The sequence below is a fragment of the Apis cerana genome, linkage group LG14, assembly GCF_029169275.1.
Source record: "Apis cerana isolate GH-2021 linkage group LG14, AcerK_1.0, whole genome shotgun sequence".
Taxonomy (NCBI): domain Eukaryota; kingdom Metazoa; phylum Arthropoda; class Insecta; order Hymenoptera; family Apidae; genus Apis; species Apis cerana.
The window spans coordinates 5,310,896-5,332,212 of record NC_083865.1 but is presented as its reverse complement, the minus strand read 5'-3'; the positions used below and the strand labels follow the sequence as shown (position 1 = coordinate 5,332,212).

Here is a 21,317-nt window from a genome sequence, read left to right as displayed (position 1 = left end):
TTCGCGAGCGGAATTTTAAGCGGGTAAGATCCAGGAAATTAGGAAGATTTGATCAGTCGGCGCTGGAATTACAAATAATCTCATTATTGTGGTGGAACAGTGTTGAGACAGTCGCGATTTATATTGTCGAATTTCCTTTTCGTCCACAGAGAAAGAGAGAGAGAGAGAGAGAGAGTCGATTAGACGATTTAAATTGAGCTCCAATGGATCTATAGTCAATAAATCTTTTCGAAAGGGTTATTCCTTTTCTGGAGCGAAGAAAAAGAGAATGAAGGATCGAAGATAACAGTGGAGCAAATATTTTTTTTGAAGAGAGAACGAGAGATGAGATTGATAATGGTAAAAAATTCTTCTGAGAAGAATCGTTGGCATCTTTTTACATTCGTGGTGAAAAATTGGTATTAGGGAATAACGTGTACGAGATGAATATGTTTGGATATGATTATGTGAAAAGATTATATACGTTCTAAACTAAAAAAAATGAAAAAATGAAGAAAACTACACAACTATATCCTTTTTAATAAATATCACAAAAAGATAAACAGAAAAAGAAAATTTTTCTAAATAAAATTTTACATATCTGTATGTGTATACTTGATGCATTAAATAAAACACTATAATCTTTCTTAAGGTATCCTATTTGCTCACCTAATTGAACCACGAATGAACCTAATTCTAAATAAATTAAAGACTTCTTGCTCACTTGGGTATTCAACGACATATACTTTCCCTGACAGAACACCATTAGAAACTTACAGACAAATGGTTTCATAGTTTGAACAGTTCATGAATCAAACACGAGTTCAATTTTAGTTCAAATCTAAAATATTGCAAAACTTTTTTCGACAGACTGCATTTACTATTCGGGCTTCACACTTTCTTCTTGCTAGTTCCATTCTACCAAATAAAAGTTTCTTCATTCTACTTCAATATAAATGCAAATTGTAAATTTACCTTAATTCTAGTTGTATTCTTCTAAACGTCATAAAGTAGAATAATTCACACACGTAATCTGACATTTTGGAAATGAATTTTGTCTCTTTGATTTTTCCAAGAGACTGGTAAAAATCGTTTTAAGAAAATAAACTAATTAATAATGATTTAGTTGGATTAAAATATTTTTTAAAATAAAATATATTTTACAACTCAATTCGATATTCTACAATTATTTTTTACTTTTAATATATATTTAATAATAAAAAATAAATAAATATAAAATATCAAATACTTGAGCTGTTTGACTCTCAAAGGATTACCAATATACCAACATAGCTTGAAATTTGTACTCACAAAATTACCAAGAAATTACCATCTGCTATCCTTAAATTCCACGATCAAAGCAAGCTGAAGTCAAAACGAATTTTTAATGACCATGTCCTTTTGCTCACATCCCCATTCTCGTACACGAACGGTTAACAATTTAACCATTAATCCGTCTAGCTCAAAGAATATAATATCTAATTATATCCCATTTTACCAAATTTTTTTTTTCAACTTCATCTCAATTCATCTTTCGAAAAATAAAAATTTCACGAAACGCAATTGCAACGCGTTTTCTCTGATGAAACCAACATCAGATTCGAATAAAAAATTTAAACATCCATTGTTCAAGCTCAAGCTCACATTAAATCGTTACATCAATTGCTACGAGAATTGTTAAACGATTAATTAGATCATAAAACTATGGACGTCGAACGATTTGTCTCGATCGAAGAGGCGACTTATCAGATTGGCACGATACGCGCAAAGAAGAGAGATCGGTTGATAGAAGAAGAAACGAAAATGAAAAGGAAAGACAAAGGAGGGCGGATTTGCTACGAGTGGTGGAAAGAAACACGCGCTATATTTCACCACTATCCGTTTGGCTATCGAGCCAATTCATCAATTGTTTTATAATATCACGACGTCGTTTGTCAATGTTTTTATCCCTGATCCCTGAGAAACGATATCGGAAGCCGTTTACGTTTCGAGTAAAAGGGGAAACAGCTGCTGAGAAAGCTATAGAGTTTCTTTTTTGGAAATCAATCGTTAACTGTCCACGTAGAAAATTATAGAAATTTCTCTTCTCTATCGAAATTGGATGACGAAATTAAGTGGATTTTTCTTTTTTATTGTTACATTGATTTCCTTTTGAGGACTCTGTCTATTGAGAATAATAATCATTCTTGATTTTTTAAATGAAATCTTTACAAAATTCATCGATTAGTTTAATTTTTGAATAATTTATGTATTCGAATGAAAGATTGGGATTATTATCTAACAAATAAAAAAAAAGAAAAAGAAAAGGATGAAGAAATAAGTTAAACGATTGTTCAAATTATCTGCAACTTTAGTTCGAGATAAAATCTTGTAAAAATTAAATTCGCTTCTCAAATTAATTTAGAAATTTCTATGGAACAATGAAGAAAATAACGAATTCTATGTTATTCGCAGTTATTAATCCCCAGCTATGCGATTTTCACGCGAAATATAGGTAAACCGATATGTAGCTTAGTTACTTGTTCATGACGTAATTTGATTACTTTAAAGACTACCATTACGCTAGTTGACACGAAATTGCGGTAATCGGTCAATTAGCGTGGTTTAATCATTCGCAGGTCTGCCAATCAGTGCACCCTTGTATCCGATTTAGATCAATACGTGACATAGAATTCGGTTTAACAGTCAACACATAATACCGATCATTAATACGAATAACGCTGTATAATCAGAGACATCAAAGTACTCTATACACTTTCTATTTTAATCAAATGTATAACGCGAAACATATCTCTTGTACGCAAAAATCCCTCAAATTCCAGATGTTTCGCGTTATTATATAGGCTTACTTTTTCGAGGATGGAAAAATATCTCATCGAACAGAATTAAACGATATTGGATGATGATATTTCAGAAATGAATGGAGATCGAAGTAATTTCTTTAACTTCAATTTTAAAAAAAAGAAAGGATTAAAGTACTTAGAAAAAAAATATTTTAATTCTAACTTCGTAAAATTATTTACGCGCGAAGAAAAATTATTGTAAATCTAAATCAGAATTGAAATATTTTATAAGTATGTATAAGTATAACGATATATATGGAAAGAATAAGAGAATCGTATCGATCAGTCTATAAAAAAATATATATTTTAATTTACAAAAATAGAATTGACTTTGAAATCTTCGAACCTTTAATCAAATCTAACTATTAAATTAACAATTAAATTATCAAATAATCCCTAAGTCCCTAATTTTTCTAAGAACTACGTCTAATAGCTTGGAACAACATAAATCTTCGTTCGAGACTTGCAATTTTCCACGCACGTAAGTACCAAAATCTAACGCCAATATAATTAAATCCATCGTAATTACCAATCCATCGATCATTAAATCACGCTAACGCGTATTCTACGCCGTGTCCCCAATAACACGTCGTCCCAATTCCGAACACCAGTAGCAGCATCGAATTGAACTGATCAGACCAAAAACTGATAATGTCTCGCGTTGATCGCCATTTTCGAAACCGTTTTCATCCAACCGCGAATACCAATGATTCGTTGAACCGCGTAACCACGATTCTTGGAAGAAGAATTCATCGATGGAAGGAAAAGGCGAAACGATGACGAGGATAATAAGAACTCGTTAGACCCGGTAGATTTTGCGGAAGAACGAGTTCCTGGCCAAATTCCGCCAACTTTTTCCACCCTGTTCCACACGCTCTGTGAGATCAGCTTTTTAAAATGCCGGTAATTTCCATTTTTAACGAGCCGGGATGAAATCCCCAGGCGCCACGTCAGATTTATCTTCCTCGGTCTAACGACTCTGATCGCATAAGGGAAATTAATCGTGTGAAACTGGAGGGAAAAGCCTCTGCTAGACTTTTCTCGCTTGTTTGAGGAGAGAGAGAGAGAGAGAAAGAAGAGGAAGGAAAGAAGGAATTTTGTTGAAAACATGGGGGAAAAAGGAAGGCATCATCGACCACGAGGATAATGCCGAGGGATACTTTCGTAAAATGCAAATGGTGAGTAGTATTCAAAATAATAATTTGTTATCCTAATTTGTATTTTTTATATTTTATATATAACGATTCGTACTTTGTACGAATGATTCGATGAAGAATTGTATTTGATATTAATCCGTTTACGCATATTTGTGACGCGTCATTTATAATGCTTCGATATTATCAATTGAATTAATCTATATAAACGCGTTTGATGTTGTTATATAGATATTATTCAATTATTGATTTTAATTTAATTAATTAACTTCTAATATGGAGAATTGGATTAATAAAAGAGAAGAATTGTCATCTCGAAATCTCGATTTGCATTAAAATTACACTACGATTATTATACTGTTATTCTTTTCGTGAATAATGTATCACGTTCCAATATTCTCTCCCTATTAACCATCGAAAACAAGTGTTAGAGGAAAATATAAGAATGTACGATATTATATAATTTATTATGAAAATCTTCTTACGTCCAAATCTCCAATTTTCCTCTCGATTGTATTTAATTTTCCCTCCCACGTTCGATTTCGATAAATGAATTCTTCTTACAGTTGCACCATCCGTGTTGGATCGTCGAGACGAGGAAAAAAAAAGAAAATAATATCGAGCAAGACAAGATCTCAAGGGAAACACATACATACACGAAGAAAGGATGAAGGGAATCTCGCTTGTGCAACTTTCACGAACTGACCCTTCCCGTTTCCCTTCCATTCATCGAAACTCAAGGATCCGAGTTTCCTTGGCCGCTCGGTGAAGAAGAAAATAACGAACGAATGAAACGCGAAACTTGGGCTATCCGGCTTAAAAGATTAACCGAAGTTTGTGACATCATTGTGCACAAGATCGCATGAGCGTTAACGAGACGAAAGCTCAAAGCAGTGTCATTTTTAATTAGAAAGAGAATCTTTTGAAGACGATGGAGGAATGAATTAAAAATATTTGCACAACGAAAAATCTGTTCTCAAAGACTGTACGACAATCCTATTTGTTTACTAGAAACAGAATATTTGTTGGGACAGGATTAAAATGTTTCTTACGACAAATTTTAATTCGAAGAAGAATTTAGATGATTTAAGACTTTAGCTCACGGAGTCACCTCACCTATTCATAATCTACGTTATATTTTGTAAAAATTTGTAATTTAAAATAACAATAATAATTGTATGTACTGTGAAACGCAATAAAGTTACCTTGAAAAAATAAAATTTGCATTTATTTATTTATAATCAGATCGTACCCTTTCAAACACCGAACCAAATTATCTCCACGATTATTTCTTGTATAGAAATAAAATAAAAAAACTCGATCGTCTATATTAATCACGAAAAACTCAGAGATCGACACCCCCATAGAAGATCTCTCGTCGTCCAACCACAGGTTTGGTGGAGCAAAAAAAAATCTTAGATCCAGGAAGCAAGGAGAGAAGAAAAGACCGGAGAAATCCAGAGGAAGGAGGATCCAAGATCCAAGAGAAGAGAAGAGAACAGAAGGAGCAAAGGGAAAAGATAAAAGTGGAGAGCCCGTTCCCCCTTTGGATGGAACGAAAATAAAAAGAAATTGTCATCGTCCGGGTGGTTGCAACCACCCTTGTAACCGCGTGCCCTCCCTCCTTCCCTCCCCCTCCTTCCACCATATACTTTTCCTCGAGACCCCGCTTTACAGCCACTATCATTTGTTTTTACGTTCGTTCCTGAAAATCCTTTCGCCTGTCGCGCACGTCCCCCCTCCTCTCTTCTTCCCCCCTCTCTCCCTGTCCTGCGAGATTTCCTCTCGCAGAGACATCGCGCGTCCTCTTCCTTCCCTCCCCCCATGAGAAGTTCAAACGCGGTGGCAATCTTCGGGATTCCCTATCCCTCCCTCCTTCTCCTCCTTCTTCTCGTGGAATAAGAGGGGAACGGCGCAAAGCCGACAGAAAATTTCGAAGTCTTTGGATAAAGGTGTTCTCGAAACTCCCCTGCCCTCCCCTTCCCATCCCTCGCCACCCCTATCTTGCTCTATCAGTCCAAGTTGCAAGTGCGGGGCTTCGCGGAAACGGAAGAGGAGGAACTTTGGACGATGTTTTCTATATTTGTCGTGGTGTTGAACTTATCGGAGAGAGGGGGAGGGGGGCAAGTTTTCGGGAATGAAATTCTGTTCCAAGACTGCAAGATCAACCGGGAGAGATCTCCGGGATTAACTCTGGACTGGATATTGACTTTGTGAAAATGCCTGATAGACATCATCTCTGTACGGATGGAGAGTTTACAGGGGGGGATGCTTGGATGATTTACTAGGGATTGACGTCGTCGCGTTTTATTCCCTTCCCCTCACCCCCTTGGAAATGTTGTCAGGATTCAATGTTTGGCTTTCCTCCAATGGTTGAACGAAATTTGTCTGAAGATGTGGTGGTAATTTTGCGATATGTTTTCTCTTAAAAGTCGAATTATAGCGAGCAAAAGTGCATTTTAAATTTTGAATAATGTTACATCAGAAATGATGGTGAAATTTAAATTTATCAAAATATAAATCGCGACGTGAATGAATCGATAACGATGGTACTGAATTGTTTTAATTTTTATTTAAAAAAATTTGAAAACTGGATTATAGAGATCAAAAAGTTGGGAGGGGAACAAAAAGTTTCGAATAGATGTTTTATGCTTAAACTTCACGAACAGTTAATGCAGAAAATAAAAAAATTTTGACTTAACTAATATTCGCGGAAAGGATGAAAACGAGAAAATATCGCGTTGTTATACAATCCTGTCAAACTATTTAATTAGCAAGATCTAAGTAGAGAAGATAACAATTTAATGAATGCAGATAGTCTTGTAATCCTAACAGTTTTCCTCTTATCTTTGTTCCTTAAGGAACACTGGAAATGAAGTGAAAATTTCCTCGTGAGAATAAAATTGTTACTCACACCTCTTTAATTTTTAGTCGATGTTCTATGAATTTAATCTAACTGTAAGTCTCTCTTGTTTCTAACTTAAGAATTGAATTGATCATTAATATAGAATAATCCTCGTTACAGGATTAATTCTTGATTCAAGACTAATTGTAAAAGTTATAATGTAAAAAAAAAAGAAAAAAGAAAAAAGAAACGACGATAAAATTACTTACGGATTGTCAGATTGGCAGGCTTCATGATCTTAGGGCAGACCCTGAATAGACCCAAGTTGAAATGCACACTCACAGCATTGGCGAAATTATGAGATAAATGAGGAATATTCAACTTTTCTTCGGTGTGAAGCCAAGCAGGGCCTAAAAGCGCTGTGCTCAGTGCTGCAAGCGCTGCAATTCCGCATATGACACCACACCTGGTCAATCTGATACCACCAGGGCCGGCCGAACAGCACATCTTCGTCTATTATATTCCTCGTTCTTTTCAGGAAGACATTCTATTATCCCGAAGGAATCACCTCGCTGATTTCAACGATCCTCTCCTTTCTTTTCGACTGGAAACTTCTCCCGAACTTCGACACATTCTTATACGAATTGTCCACGAATCTATCGATACTACGCTTGTTCTATTTTGCCGAGATCATTGTCGCACTTAAAGTTTCACGTATCCATCATCGTGTGTCGCTGGATGAAGAAATGCTGCTCTCCAAGCATTCCATCCGTTGGTATATTAAGCATACTGAAAAAATACAATAAAAATTTAATTGTAATTATTTTTTATATATTCCATATACAGTGATCATTTGTATCAAAGTTAATCAAAGTTTTTGATATTTATTTTTGATATATAATAATTTTCTGATAACGATATTCTAATTGAATTGAAAATTTTTTGAAAGAAATTGGCTAATAAAATTATGTTATCCAATAACTTTTAATATCAAAAATAATTATCAAATCAATACTCGTTTTTCCTTATAAAATTTTTAAAGATTGTAGAAAAAGGGAAATCAACGAAAAGGATCGACACATAATAGTCAAAATGTTTTATCTAATCTCATGGCAAGTTTCTACTTGGGATATTTCATTGATGATTAGTCCTCGTTTGATGAAAGCGAATAATCCAACTTCGATAAGCGAGTTATCGAGGTACCGTCGAGTTTGACTTTATCCTGTTTCTCTTGGGAATTGCAGTGACCATCACGTGCCACCACCCCATAAGTGCCATTTAATACGCAATGAGAATTTTCAGAATTCCCTGCACTGATTCCCACCAAACGAAATTGCGAATAAATAATTGGATGGAGGAAAGTTTTGAAAACTTTATCAATGTGAAAGTTAACATTCGTCAAAAGATCAAATAATAAATAATCTTCTTTCACAAAGGACAAAGCGGAAAAGATTTTGATGTAATATTTATTATAAAAATAAAAATACAAAAAGATAGAAACTTAAGATAAAAATTGAATGAAAATATCAAAAGTTTAGATCTTAGAAGAATCTATATTCTAAAATTTTAAAACAAGAGAAAATCAAAATAAAAAAGAAATTAAATTGATTGATCCTAAGACTTTATGGACAAAATTAGAATAAAATAAAATAAAGTTTGAATGAAAATGGCAAAGAATTAACTTTTGAAATCTAGGATTGTAAATACAACTAAAGTTACAATTAAATAAAATTTGAATTAAAATATCAAAAATATCAAATTCCTAGAACCATACATCTTTCTCAAATAATAAAATAAACTGAACATTATTTTTCCAAATAAAGATATCTCTACAACAAACATTAGAATTCATTTCCTAACATCCGACAGCCGCATTTCATTGGAGTCGCTCTTACAAAAAGAAAAAAAAAAAGAGAGAAAGAAAGAAAAAAAGAAAAGAAAAAAAAGTAAAGTAAAACTGATCGATACCAAAGCACTGATGGGACCACCGTTCATCGTTTTCGAAACTGGCATTTGGTTGAACAAAGAATAGTGCCAGCCAGTTGTTTACCGGATCAGAAACGTCACTGAGCTAGTTTTATCGATGCTGGTGTCGGAACACCGGATGTTCCAACACGGACGCGTACGGAATTCGTTGACTGCGAAACAGATCAGACCGACAACGATCTGGCTAGATACGAAAAGGGGGAAAAAAGCAGAGATGAAAAACCACGGCGCGAATTTGTTTTAAATGGCCAGCGGCGTTAACGATCATGGCCGACCACTTTATGGATGACATATGCACGCCAGATTTCATTCGATTCTTATATTTTCCGGTAACGGGATCCAATTAAAATAATCTGGAAATTATTCACGCTCGCATTCTAATTCTTTCTTTTTGATTCCGAGTTCAAAAACGGGAGAAACTGATGAAATTTTTTGACGAGTTATGAACGATCAAATGATAAATTAATTTTGATATTGAATTGATTAATTTTAAAGTTAGATAATGTTGTTTTAAAATATCCATTTTGTTAATACTCTATTAAATTGCTATTATTTTTGGAGCACGACAGTATAATCATTTCAGAAAAATGAAACGAGCGTTTAAAAATTTATATTCGATTCGTAAATCGAATTTTCTATCTATATCTTTATGAATGCTAGAATAAAGTTTCATATGTACTTTTTTCATTTAATAATACCTATTACTTGCGCCATAATTCTTTTTCCTCAAATTAATTAATGCCTGTAATAATTCCAGTCCTGATATATTAACCCACATTACTACCACATATATAAAGTTATATTTTACTCTGAAAAACTAATTTTCAGATTCCATTGGTAAACTATATTTATTTATATAATAAATAATTGTATATTATTTCAATATTAATAACAATTCAAAGCAATTTAAAAAAAAGTATGTCCCTTAAAAAAAACTATCCCTCAACAACAATCTACACGAGCTCACTAAATATATACAAATAATACACGAGCAAAGTATCGAAATTCCTCCACTTTCTCCAAACGCACCCCTCATCGAATATGGCAGAGATAAATCATGCCATAAATCTCTCTTTCTCTCTCCCTCCACCCCTTCACCCATCTTCGATAGCGTTTCGATCTTAAGCACGAGTGTTTGATGTTCGCTATCTCGTACATTTCGCATTCGGTTTAATTTTACAATACGATGAAAGCGCAAGCTTATAAAGGAGTTTCCCTGGCTGAGGTGACGTTTGAGGGATGTGAAGGTGAAATGAAGCTTTTTCGAAGGGGCGAATTTACCTCCGCGAGAATATATTTCCGTCTTCGTAAATATAGACCTTCCTTCCACGACACTACTTCCTGTTGTCACGCGAATTTCCGCTCGTAGAGAAGTTTGCATCGTTCGCTCGTTCTAAGCAGCTGTGGCGCTCATTGAAATCCTAGGATTTTCGGAAGTAGCGCCTCGCAAATTGCCTCGTACCCCTCCCTTTTCCTACCGTGACCCATTGATCCGTCGACCCATAACTTTTCGATCGTTGGCCTACTTTCTCTTTATTTTTTTTTTCTTTCTTTCTCTTTTTCTCATTCATTCGGTTGCGATTCGTATCCCCCTTTTCAAGCATCTATTGATCCATCGATCAATGATTTTCCTTTATTTTTTTTTTTTTTTGTAGCTTGGCTACGTAATTTGTATCCCTCTTTTCAGCATCGTTGATTCGTCGAACTTTTCGATCGTTAATCTACTTTTCTTTGTATCTTTTCCCGTTTCTCTTTCCCTTCTTGTTTACAATTTGGTTATAATTTGGAATCTTGGAAGGATCGTCGAAGCTTCGTTAGCAAGAGGCAACGTCGATTTATTCAAGAATATTTTAATGAGCTCCTTTTAGAGGGGCAATTTTATTCCTTTAACTGGGTCACAGGGAGAGAAGGAATGAGAAAGAGAGGATAACAATGAAAGATCTTTATTTCTCGAAGCATGGACGAGATGAAAAGGATAATATCGGGGATTCAAGATATTAAAGACTTAGATGGGGGAAGTAGAGATCGTATCGATCGAGAATATGGCGTAAAGTATGTAAAAATTACTGTTCCGTGGAACAAAGAGAAGTGTACGGTGTAAAAGGTGTCGTCATGCTCTCGTACTCATTTTCCAGTTCGAACGTTTATTATTTTTATCTTCCACCGATGTAAAAATGAATATTTACGATCGATTATAAAAATATCGAGGCACGTTTGTCGAGCATGTAGTCGAGGCGTTTATTAAATTCGAATTTCAACAAACGAAAACAATTTCGTGTTGAAAAATGATCGATGTATTTTATGAAAAATATTCAGAAAATTTGAATACCTAATTAATGATTAATTTATTAATTACATACAATAATAATTACAAAAAGTATTCAAATTTTCGAATGACTACAAAAATTAAATGTATGGAAATAAAATATAAAATCTATATATATATATATATATATATAACTAACTCAAAAAATAATATATTTTTAAAAAAAGTAATTCATAACCTGAAGAATAAACTCGTTTCATAGCAAAAACGTAATATCTACCATATTAGGTACCATTAACATTTCTCCTATGTCATTCATAAAAATCTAAATTGAACGACATTAGAATAGGAATCGCTATTGCTTTCCATTATTCGATTATTTCATAAGTACGCGAGAATGCCAAGTACGAAAAAAGAATTTGCGATTTCTCCGAGGTAGAAAATGCGGTGGCGATAATGGTATCCCTTCCCGCACACCGTGATCACTAGCTAGGCACCACCCTTTTTCAACCTAGCCGCGATAATAGCAATTGGAATTAATTTCTTCGAGTGGTGGAAAACGTTTTAATGGTTTTTCCACATAACTAGAAACCCATTAACGCATCCCCCACTTATCCAGAGGGCAATGCTCCAATGAAGAATGCCACGTTTTTCAACCCTCTTTCAAACCCATTCCAACTTCCCCGCATATTTTATCAGATATCCTCAGTATTAATATTCTCATTAATATTCGAGAATTATACATCGAATTACCGTGATATAATAATTAAATATTCCAAGTTAAGTTTGTGGTAAACGACAATCTAATATTTGCATCATGAGAATCGCTACTATTAAATATATTTAAACAAAAAATCGAAATGATCGCATTATAAATCGTATAATGCCACCATTTCCTGCACTAGGTTAAAAGGAACGAACTAACCTAGAAATCACATTTGAAAGAAGTAATTAAATCCCTCGCCATGCACCGCGCTGCTTTCATCTCTTTCAGTCGAAATTCATTGGTAACCGCCGAGGGAGAAGTTTTTCCCCGTTTTAAAAGCGGGACGACAGTTTTTCCGGGGTCCCGGGTGAAGAGCATTCGAAGAAGGCGAGAGAACATCAAAGAACGTTGTGGGACAACCGTAGGCATTCGCTCAGAAACCGCGGTTGGAATTTTTCAACTTTTCTCATCGGGCCGTCGAACCTGTCGCGACCTCGGGCGCAGGATGGAAACTTTCTCGGCAAAAAGCTCGATCGGTAAAAAAGGGAAACAAGAGGGTGGCGGAGAAAAAGTCACGAGAGGGAACTATCCTCGGCGTCACTCTTGAACGAGGGGAGGGAAAGGCGAGCGCAAGCTTCGCGCCGATCCTTCCACGCCCGTGAATCGCGGTTGCTTCGAACTTTTAATTACCCGCTACTTAAGAAACGATCCGTGAAAGGAAGGAAGGAAGAGCGAAATGGAGGGAAAGAGAAAAGGAGAGGGGAGGGGGCAGAGTAAAATGGAACGTGAAGGCCTAGCGTTTGCGGAACGGACTTAAACAACCACTCGAAACTGCTTCCTAACAAGAAAAATCTTTCGAGTATCCTTTCTGGGGTAACCATTCCAACTTCTAACAACACTTTTTCTTTCTTTCCTTTTTTTTTCAATTAATTAAAGCTGAGCATTGAGAAAGACTCATATAAAATGGCGGATGGGAAAATGATCCTGTAATTGGAATCGGTTGAGGGGGAGGGAAAAAAAGGAAACTGTTGATTCACGAAAGGTAAACACGTTATTGGAAAAATGCCAATACAGAGAGACGAGAAGGAAAAATGAATTGGAAAATATATATTCAACGTTTCATTCCACCATGTATGATTTTCCCTCTCGTTAGTTGAATTTCGTAACATGTAGATATTACTCGATTTCGTCCGCACGTGAAATTCTGATTTTTCGTGAAAGTCGAGCGGGTCGAATTGTATTTTTAAAATGGATTTTCTATCGTTTCTTAAAAAATTATCGGAATCTGAGAGATCTGCAATATTTTTATCCGATTTCGATACAACTCGCACAACTCTCGCGAGTAATGGAATGGCAATTTATCCTTGGACAAATTCAATAAGAGTCGGTGATCAATCATGGTGTAATGCCCATCGTGAAATCATTTGTATCGTTTTATCATTAAAAATAACCTATTACGATGGATGTAATCCGTTTTACGATGTAAGATTAATCTTCGTGAAGGAAAAAAGAATAAGCTGAATCAATTATTTTCCTATGCATTAAACACAATGTAAATAGTGAATTTCCATTGTCACGAAAATATTGTAAAAACGTATAATTCCAATAAATACTCTTCCTATTCTAATATTAATATATTATAAATTGTATAAATTAATTACCAGATCCGAAAACAACCAACGAAAGTATATTTCCGATAATTTTACAAAATATAATTAATTTCTAAATCGCATAAATATGGAAAAAAACACTTATTCGCTCTAAACACAAATAATTTTATCCCCATCCCAATTTTATTTTAAGAATATAATTAATCGCAAGATCGAAAACAACGAAAGAAAATATTTCTAATTTTGAAGAATCCTGCAAACAAGCTGTAATTCTATCAATGCCCATATAATTTCCATTATTTTACAAAATTAATTATTTTTATCAAAAAATCGAAATTAATAAAATGTATATTAAATTCAATGTACATGATTAAAAATAAACTGCTTTCCCTTTCGATATCGATATCGAATTTAATAAAAATTTAATAAAATTACTACGAAATTCGCGATCAACGAGTAAACACGAATCTCGCGGCTGGTTTTTCGTCACCCTCCTCGGCGTACAACCTCTGTATTTCCCAGTGGACAAGTCTCGGTATATTTAATTGAAAAACATGTAATTCGTAATTTCCCAAGGGAGTCAGTTGCACGTCTCCTCCTGATAGTTAAGCTACGCGGCGGGAAATCCATGGAACAATTTCGAATAAACGACCAGCATTCTTCTATTCGTTTCCCCGTTTTTTTTAAATTTCTCGATTTCCGTAGATACCGGTTTAAATAAATTAATGCGTACTTCTTATGATTATTTCTATTAAAATTCGTCGATCTTATCGTGTCAAGTATGCTTAGGATCGTTCGATTCAAATGTACGAATTAAAAACATTCGTTAATTAAACGAATTCGAGGGAAATGAATAATAAATTTTTTTAATAAAAAGTTAATTTCTATTGATAAATATTATCAATATTAATGGAATAAAAAAAATTTTGTGAATATAAAAATTTGTCGAAATAATTTAATCCTTTTTCATTTTTAACCTTGAATCTATTTTATAATTAAATTGTTATAAACGAAATTTCTAATCTAAAAGATTATTGGCATTTATCAAAATTTTTTGAATATATTTTTGAAAATTTGCTTCTGAAAAAAATATTTATTATGTTTTAATTGTTAAAAATGAGATTTTTAGTACAATTTATGATTCCCTGGAATCTTGGCATTTGTTACTAAAAGAATGAAATTTTTGGAAAAATTCTATGAATAAAAATAAAGATAATTTTTTTTTAATTAAAACGAATTGTAAATATATTTTTCATCGCAAATACAATTTTTAAGCTTCGAACTGTTTTTTTTATTTTTATTTTTTTTTGAAAAAGCTATAATAAATAACGCAGGGGAAACGAATAGCTTTGTCCTGACGATTCGCTGAATTCTAAAAGAGGTTTAAACGCAACCCAGTTTTCAAAAGCTTTTTCAAGTCACAATATTCTAGGTATTTTTTTGCAACCAACGACAATCGAAACGTTCATTAACATAAAAAAAAAAAAGATCATAGACGCTTTTAAATTTTACATAAAATATTATAACACAAATGTAAGTGAGCTTGAAGAATAATCAATAATAATGTATAAAAATATTTTTTCAAAAGAAATCCTTTGAAAAAACATTTTCTTCTTTCTCTAATTACTAAAATTTCTAAAGAATTTTCTAAAGAAAAGATAATTAATTAATTTTCACTAAAATAATGTACTATCTCGTTTCCCTTTATCCGTGTTTTATTGATCCAAATTTCTCAACAAACATAATTTCGAAACATCTCGTCTATCTAACTAATCAGAATTAAGATCCAAAATTGTTCAATTAAAATTTCCCCGTAAGATTTTCACGTTATCACGTTATCAATTATTCCAACGCTATCATTTATCAATTCTCTACGAGCACACTGACAGAATCATGGTGAACAGTAACAGCGCAGCTCACTTTCCGGAAATAAAAGACGTAAACAATTTGTGGGGAAAATGTGGCGTACCCCGACTCGCGAATACACAAGGGAATATCGAGCCGTTTATTTCTCCGCTCTGTGAATCATCTAGACAGAGATAATAGTTCACCTACCACGAATTTTTACGATTTATTTAAAATATTATCTCAGAATTCACGAAATCAGAACTTCCTCGTTATCCGATAATTAATTTTCGATAGAATTATAAAATTTTATTTAAAATATATTAACAAATTGGCGATCACGTTTGAAAATATATCTAATTTCTTGCCCAATTAATAATATTCGGAGAATTAAATATGAATTGAATAAGATGAACGAAGATATAGATACGTTAACGGAATTATTAATTATGGATGAATAATTTGATCTGTAAGTTCTATTAATCATAGGATAATTAAGTATCCGTCAAATTTCGTGAACGATTAATTTTATAGAAAAGACTTTATACAAAGATTATTAATTTTCGAAGTTTTAATTTATATAATTTATAATTTAATTTCAAATGGAATTAAATTGAAAAAGAAAGCATATTGAAAAACAAATAATTGCGAATTAATTAATATTAATTTCTGATTGTAAATCTAATTCTAAATAATCATACTCTATTAAAAATGAAAATGAAAAGGAAAGATATAATCTTAAAGGAAAGATCCTTTCTTTAGAAAAGGAAAATATTACCTTCGTATTGCGACGTGAGTAATAAACAAAAAGAAACTAAACACAATTCTAATCGAGTTCCAAGAATTAGAATGTTTATCTACACCGTTTTTGCCATAGTCTTAGGTTTTTATGTTTATGTCTTTGAATGAAAATGTTATTGTATCGTACATGAGAAAATCACGAAGAAGAATATTGCGTTTCATCATTATTAAATAATTTGGTCAACGCTAGTGTTACATTTACGCATATTATAAAAATTTTGATGCAAAGAATAAATTCAATATTGGTTTCTGCCAAATTTAGAATCACAATAATAAAAATTATGTTTCTAATTTTGATAGAAAAAAAATATTGAATTCATTAACTCAAACAAATGTAACAAACTTTATTATCAATGCATATTTTACAAGTTATTCATACCAATATCCAAATATAATCCAAATATAACCAAATCTTCGTTATTTAACTTTGAAATCTAATTACTATAACCTCTTTAATTCGAAATACATGTACTATCAATGATATAAATAATGAATAAACAAAAAATAATTCTAAATTCTAACTATATTATTAATAAAGTCTACCATTTAACAATATTGTATTATAATTTCGCTTTTCTAACTAATTAAAAATATTTAATCATCTGTTGTACATACCTATACTCCAAATGATTCGTAAAAATCCAGACACACGTCGACCGTACTGATGACTCCACCATTCGATCACTATTCGTCACGAATTGTCACGTTGAAATGATACTGTGAAAAAAATAATAATTAATAACACTGTAAATAAAATAATAATTTATACACTAAACTTTCACGAAAATATAACACACAGCTGTAATAAAGGCTCGCGATACTCGCGAAAAATATACCAAACATTCGAACTCTACGACGGCCGGAGGCGAACTGCCCTTCGTAACGTGCGCGCCACCATCTAAAGCGTGCGTGCCACCGAAGTTAACCGAACGCCGCAAAGACAAACGAACTCGCACGAAGTTTTTGCAACTAGTTTCGCGCTATAAATGCGTGTAAAATCAGAATGTTTTTTCAGATATACGATGCTTACGACTAATTACGTTCTATAATCATTCGTAATTGTTCAAAAAGTTAAATATAACGTAAATTTCGTGTCATAATTATACATCGAATACTTCGATCGTTTCGATTATTTCGATCGTTTCGATATTTTTACGAAATTTTATGATATTTCTGATTAACATTATAGAATTGAAATATTTGACAATAATGAGTTATTTTAATAAAAATTGAAGCGTTAAACATAATTTTATAGAAAAAATGAAGTCGTATATACGTGGAAAGCATTCTGGACATGATGTGGTTATACACGCAACGAATATTTACTTCAAGTGATATATAAAGGATAAGAATTATTAAATACCTTGAATATTTCGATGATTGGATCTTGTGTGAGCACTTTTAACAACATGTGACTATGGAAATTACACGAATCACTTAGGTAACACAAAAAATCACAGAGCTTGGTACACTGTTCGTCGATTGCATCTGGCGCGAAGCGTAATGGCGTCAATCGAAAGATGTAATGTCGTTTCATATTATTTTCGCGCGCCACCGATAGAGAGCAGTAATACCACTCTAAAAATTACTGCGCATTAAACCGCGGAATATGAATCAAAACATTTAAAACGTTTATTAACATCCTGTATATTTATTGTGTTTAATATATTACAACATGAACTTTCAAGCATTTAATAAATTTTAATGTATCGAAAATCATAATAACGAGAAAAGAATTTTTGAAAAATAATAAATTAAATAATATTTGTAACAAAATTTCTTCGTTTTCGCAACAAAAACTTTAGTTTCCAAATAATTAAACTTTTATAATATACTTAATAAACTTTTATAAAATAATTGTGTAATTTAAAAGCGTTCTCATATTGTTTTACATTTAATTAATATATACCTGAATAATCTAATGTTAAACTGATTAAACCATTAAAATGGTTAAAATGATTATACCAAAATATATTAAAAGCATTAAATTATGAATTATTTAATAGTTAAAACAAGTCTTGAAAGTATGACATTGCAATATAATAATATTATGTATATATTATACGTAAATTATAAATTGTACAATATTCTGCAATATTTAACAAACTTAATTTAAATTTCCTTCGTTCTTTTTTTCTGCATACCTATTACATGCTACGTGCAGTAAAAATTTAATTATCCAACATTCACATCGAACGAGGAAGATTCGCAACGTGGAGAGATATTTTAACTCGCTCCCGGATTTTTCATTTATCATTTATATTCGTGACAAACATATTTGCACGAAAAATAATAACAAATTCTACTTATTACCGTATTATATTAGTATAGCCTCAAAATTTCATCGAGAAATATTCCTTTTATCACGAAAACAATAAAAGTATAACGTTCTCTAAAAAAAAAAAAAAAAATCGATACCCAACATCAAATTTTATATCTCATATTATGAGTATTCATGGCAAATCCCAATGAATTATTATTACGTACCATTACAATCTATCTATGCATATAGATATTCGATAATCTTTGCCAAGAAAGGGAATAACGAGAAAATTTATGTCGAGACCTATGAGCTCAAGCAATTCACTTTGCATTCTATCGTACGGATACAGTCTGGCGCACGAATTCGCAATACACACCTCAGCGCGAAGCGTTGTATATAATTGTGTTATAATAGCTATCGCAGGTGTCGGCTCGTTAAATTGTTAATACATTGCTGCACGAGCCTCGCAGAAATTCTAACCGATTAATGCTGTACCATCGTAGCGATATTACCTTCCGTATGATACTTTCATTTTCATACCTATATCGTAAACGAACGTCGTTGCAAATTCGAATAATGGCGCACTGCAATCTCTTGGAAAATTAATCAATTTAATAGTCGATCGATACTTGCAGTTTCGATTGATAAAAATAATTCATTTTATTCTGTTCAATAAAAAATTGTATTGCATCGAATTTTTTAAAACTGGGTCAAATCTACACTGGTGTATCGTAAAATAGTTGATATTCAGAGAAGTACTTTATTTTTATTTTTCATAAGGATGAATTTATCTCGAGGATATCGTTGAAATGAACACGCACTTAATAATGTATGAAACACAAGCGAAGATAAAAATTGCAAGGCGGCGCTCCATAATATTACAACGGCAAACAGGGATGTCTAATGATAATTAATTGCCGAGAAATGTTGAGAATAATTAATCGTCAGGAAATAATTAATCGTGCCGGACGATAAAATAAACATGATTCGACCATAATTTATAATTTGCGCCCGGTGGATGCAGAAAAATCCTCTACAAGTCTTCGAAAAAAATTTGCTTCCTCATAAAGTTTTCAAACACTCCCTATTTACCACAGCGTTAACAAAATTCGTAGAATATTTCATTCTTAAATTTATCATCGAAAATGATAGAGAATGAAGATTAATTGGAGAATTCACTTGAGAGGAGCGACGTATATCTTTAATTTTAAAATTAAATTTAAAAATTTTATTCAAAAAGCAAAAGGGACATTTTATAATTTTATAATGGTTCACATACTTTTAATAACCTGTTCGGTATTCCAGGCATAACAGATGAAATTCAAGGAAACGATCCACGTAGAAGCGAAACTGCGGAGCTCGAAAAATATTCGACAGATGGTGGAACTCGTTCTCTGTGAAGAATGATCGATCAATCCTGAGGAGGCAATAGAAATCCGTGTATTATCGTCGTCCTCGATGTAAAGACTCATTACGAGACGTGTAAGGTGATAAAAAGATGTTCATTGATTTATAAAACATGTAATGGAGAATTGCTTGGGAAATAAATATAAATTGAAACAGGGGAGGAAAAATTTTTGTTCAATCTATCTCCTGAATCGATCTAAGGAATAAACCGAATATACGCGTAGTACGTGTGAAATATAAAAGTGTCTCGTTCACATGATTTAACGAATCAGTTCTATATGCTGATATGCATATAATTAACAACGTAGAATGCATATTTTATTGAAGAAACGAGGATCGGAAGATTTTAATTTTACAGTTTAAGGAAAAAGATGAAAATCAAAGGGTAAACGGGTTAAAAAATGATATGATCGACGAGAAATAAAAAATTATCGAGGGTCTGGAAGGCAAAGAAGACGAGTTGAATCGTTTGATCAGAATGGAAAGAGATTTCCAAAGGAGGGACACGATCTAACCCGGGGATCACACATCAGGGTTGAAGGTCAGGACAGATACGGATGTGCACGGGTGAAGATATACGTGTCAGAGACATCCACGCTGGGATCAAGGAAACCGCTAAACTCTCCTGTCCGATAATAGATCTCTCTCACAGTGCGTCTCCTGCCAGATCTGTTGGCTAAATTGCCTGCTAAGTAAGATCGAGTTAGCGAGGACGAGCATTTAATTAAGTTTAATTAATCATTTTATATTGCAAAATAATATTAATATTAATATAAAGTGTTTTGTTAATCTCGATTGTGATATATTTGAACGTTGAATCGTTTAATTATTATTATTGTGAATTTTAACGAAGTGACACAAATAAGAAGAAACACTTACTCGATGTGCGAAGCGTCATCGTATTGGCTCATTAACTGTATACATTGTTACGAATGCTCTTTAACGATTTGATTTGGCTTTGATTCGGTTTGATTTCGGTTTACCCTAATTCGATGCATTCACTGGCGCATTTACTGGCATAATGATTTACGGCCATTCTGCAATTTACCTAAGTGTTTGCCTTTCAAATTTTCAGTTTACGATTTAATCTTAAAATTAATTTTGTAGAACAATAACGTGATAAAATGTACATTATTGTTCAAAAGTTTGAAAGCGGTAAATAATCTCTGAATAAAAATATCCAAAGCATGATGATAAAAAAGTGTATCGATACGAAAGATGACAAAATAATTACTTATTAAATTAAAATTAAATTTTTGCTTTATTACAAATATTCATTATTTTATTTTTAATTGAATAAATTTAAACAAATTTTGAATATTCTGTCTGGAAAAATATGATTGCTTTCGAAACTTTTGAACAGGATTTGTCGATACTTGAATAAAATTTCAACATTGTTATTTATATTTCAATTAATCCCTCTTTTTAAATTTCAGAAAAACAGTGTATAAAATAATTTCAACAAGCTTCGTATTTTCGTGAATGTTCAATTTTCGCTATACGTTTTAAAATTTTAATCTGTTGGACCGATTTTAGATCTATTCTAGGAAACGAAATGAATCACTTAATCCTCGTTACCATAGTTTGAATATCATTGAAAATCAAATGACCT

The 21,317-nt window shown here is 32.7% G+C and overlaps 1 protein-coding gene across 3 annotated transcripts in view; it reads right to left on the bottom strand.

Moving 5' to 3' along the window:
• The window catches only part of LOC107992927 (uncharacterized), a 190,395-nt gene extending 172,852 nt beyond the window's left edge, over positions 1–17,543 (bottom strand). Inside the window, exons 1-3 of one of the 3 annotated variants that reach the window (XM_062084199.1) lie at positions 17,399–17,543; positions 16,651–16,752; positions 7,091–7,610 (exon numbers count right to left, since the gene is read on the bottom strand). In XM_062084199.1, coding sequence (XP_061940183.1) covers positions 7,091–7,328 — 238 coding nt within the window. In that variant the 5' untranslated portion in view covers positions 7,329–7,610; positions 16,651–16,752; positions 17,399–17,543. Of the gene's footprint in view, positions 1–7,090; positions 7,611–16,650; positions 16,753–16,832; positions 16,924–17,398 lie in introns of those variants that run through there. The other 2 variants (XM_062084198.1, XM_062084200.1) reach the window with 2 other exon arrangements.
• Between the last annotated feature and the right edge of the window lie 3,774 nt (positions 17,544–21,317).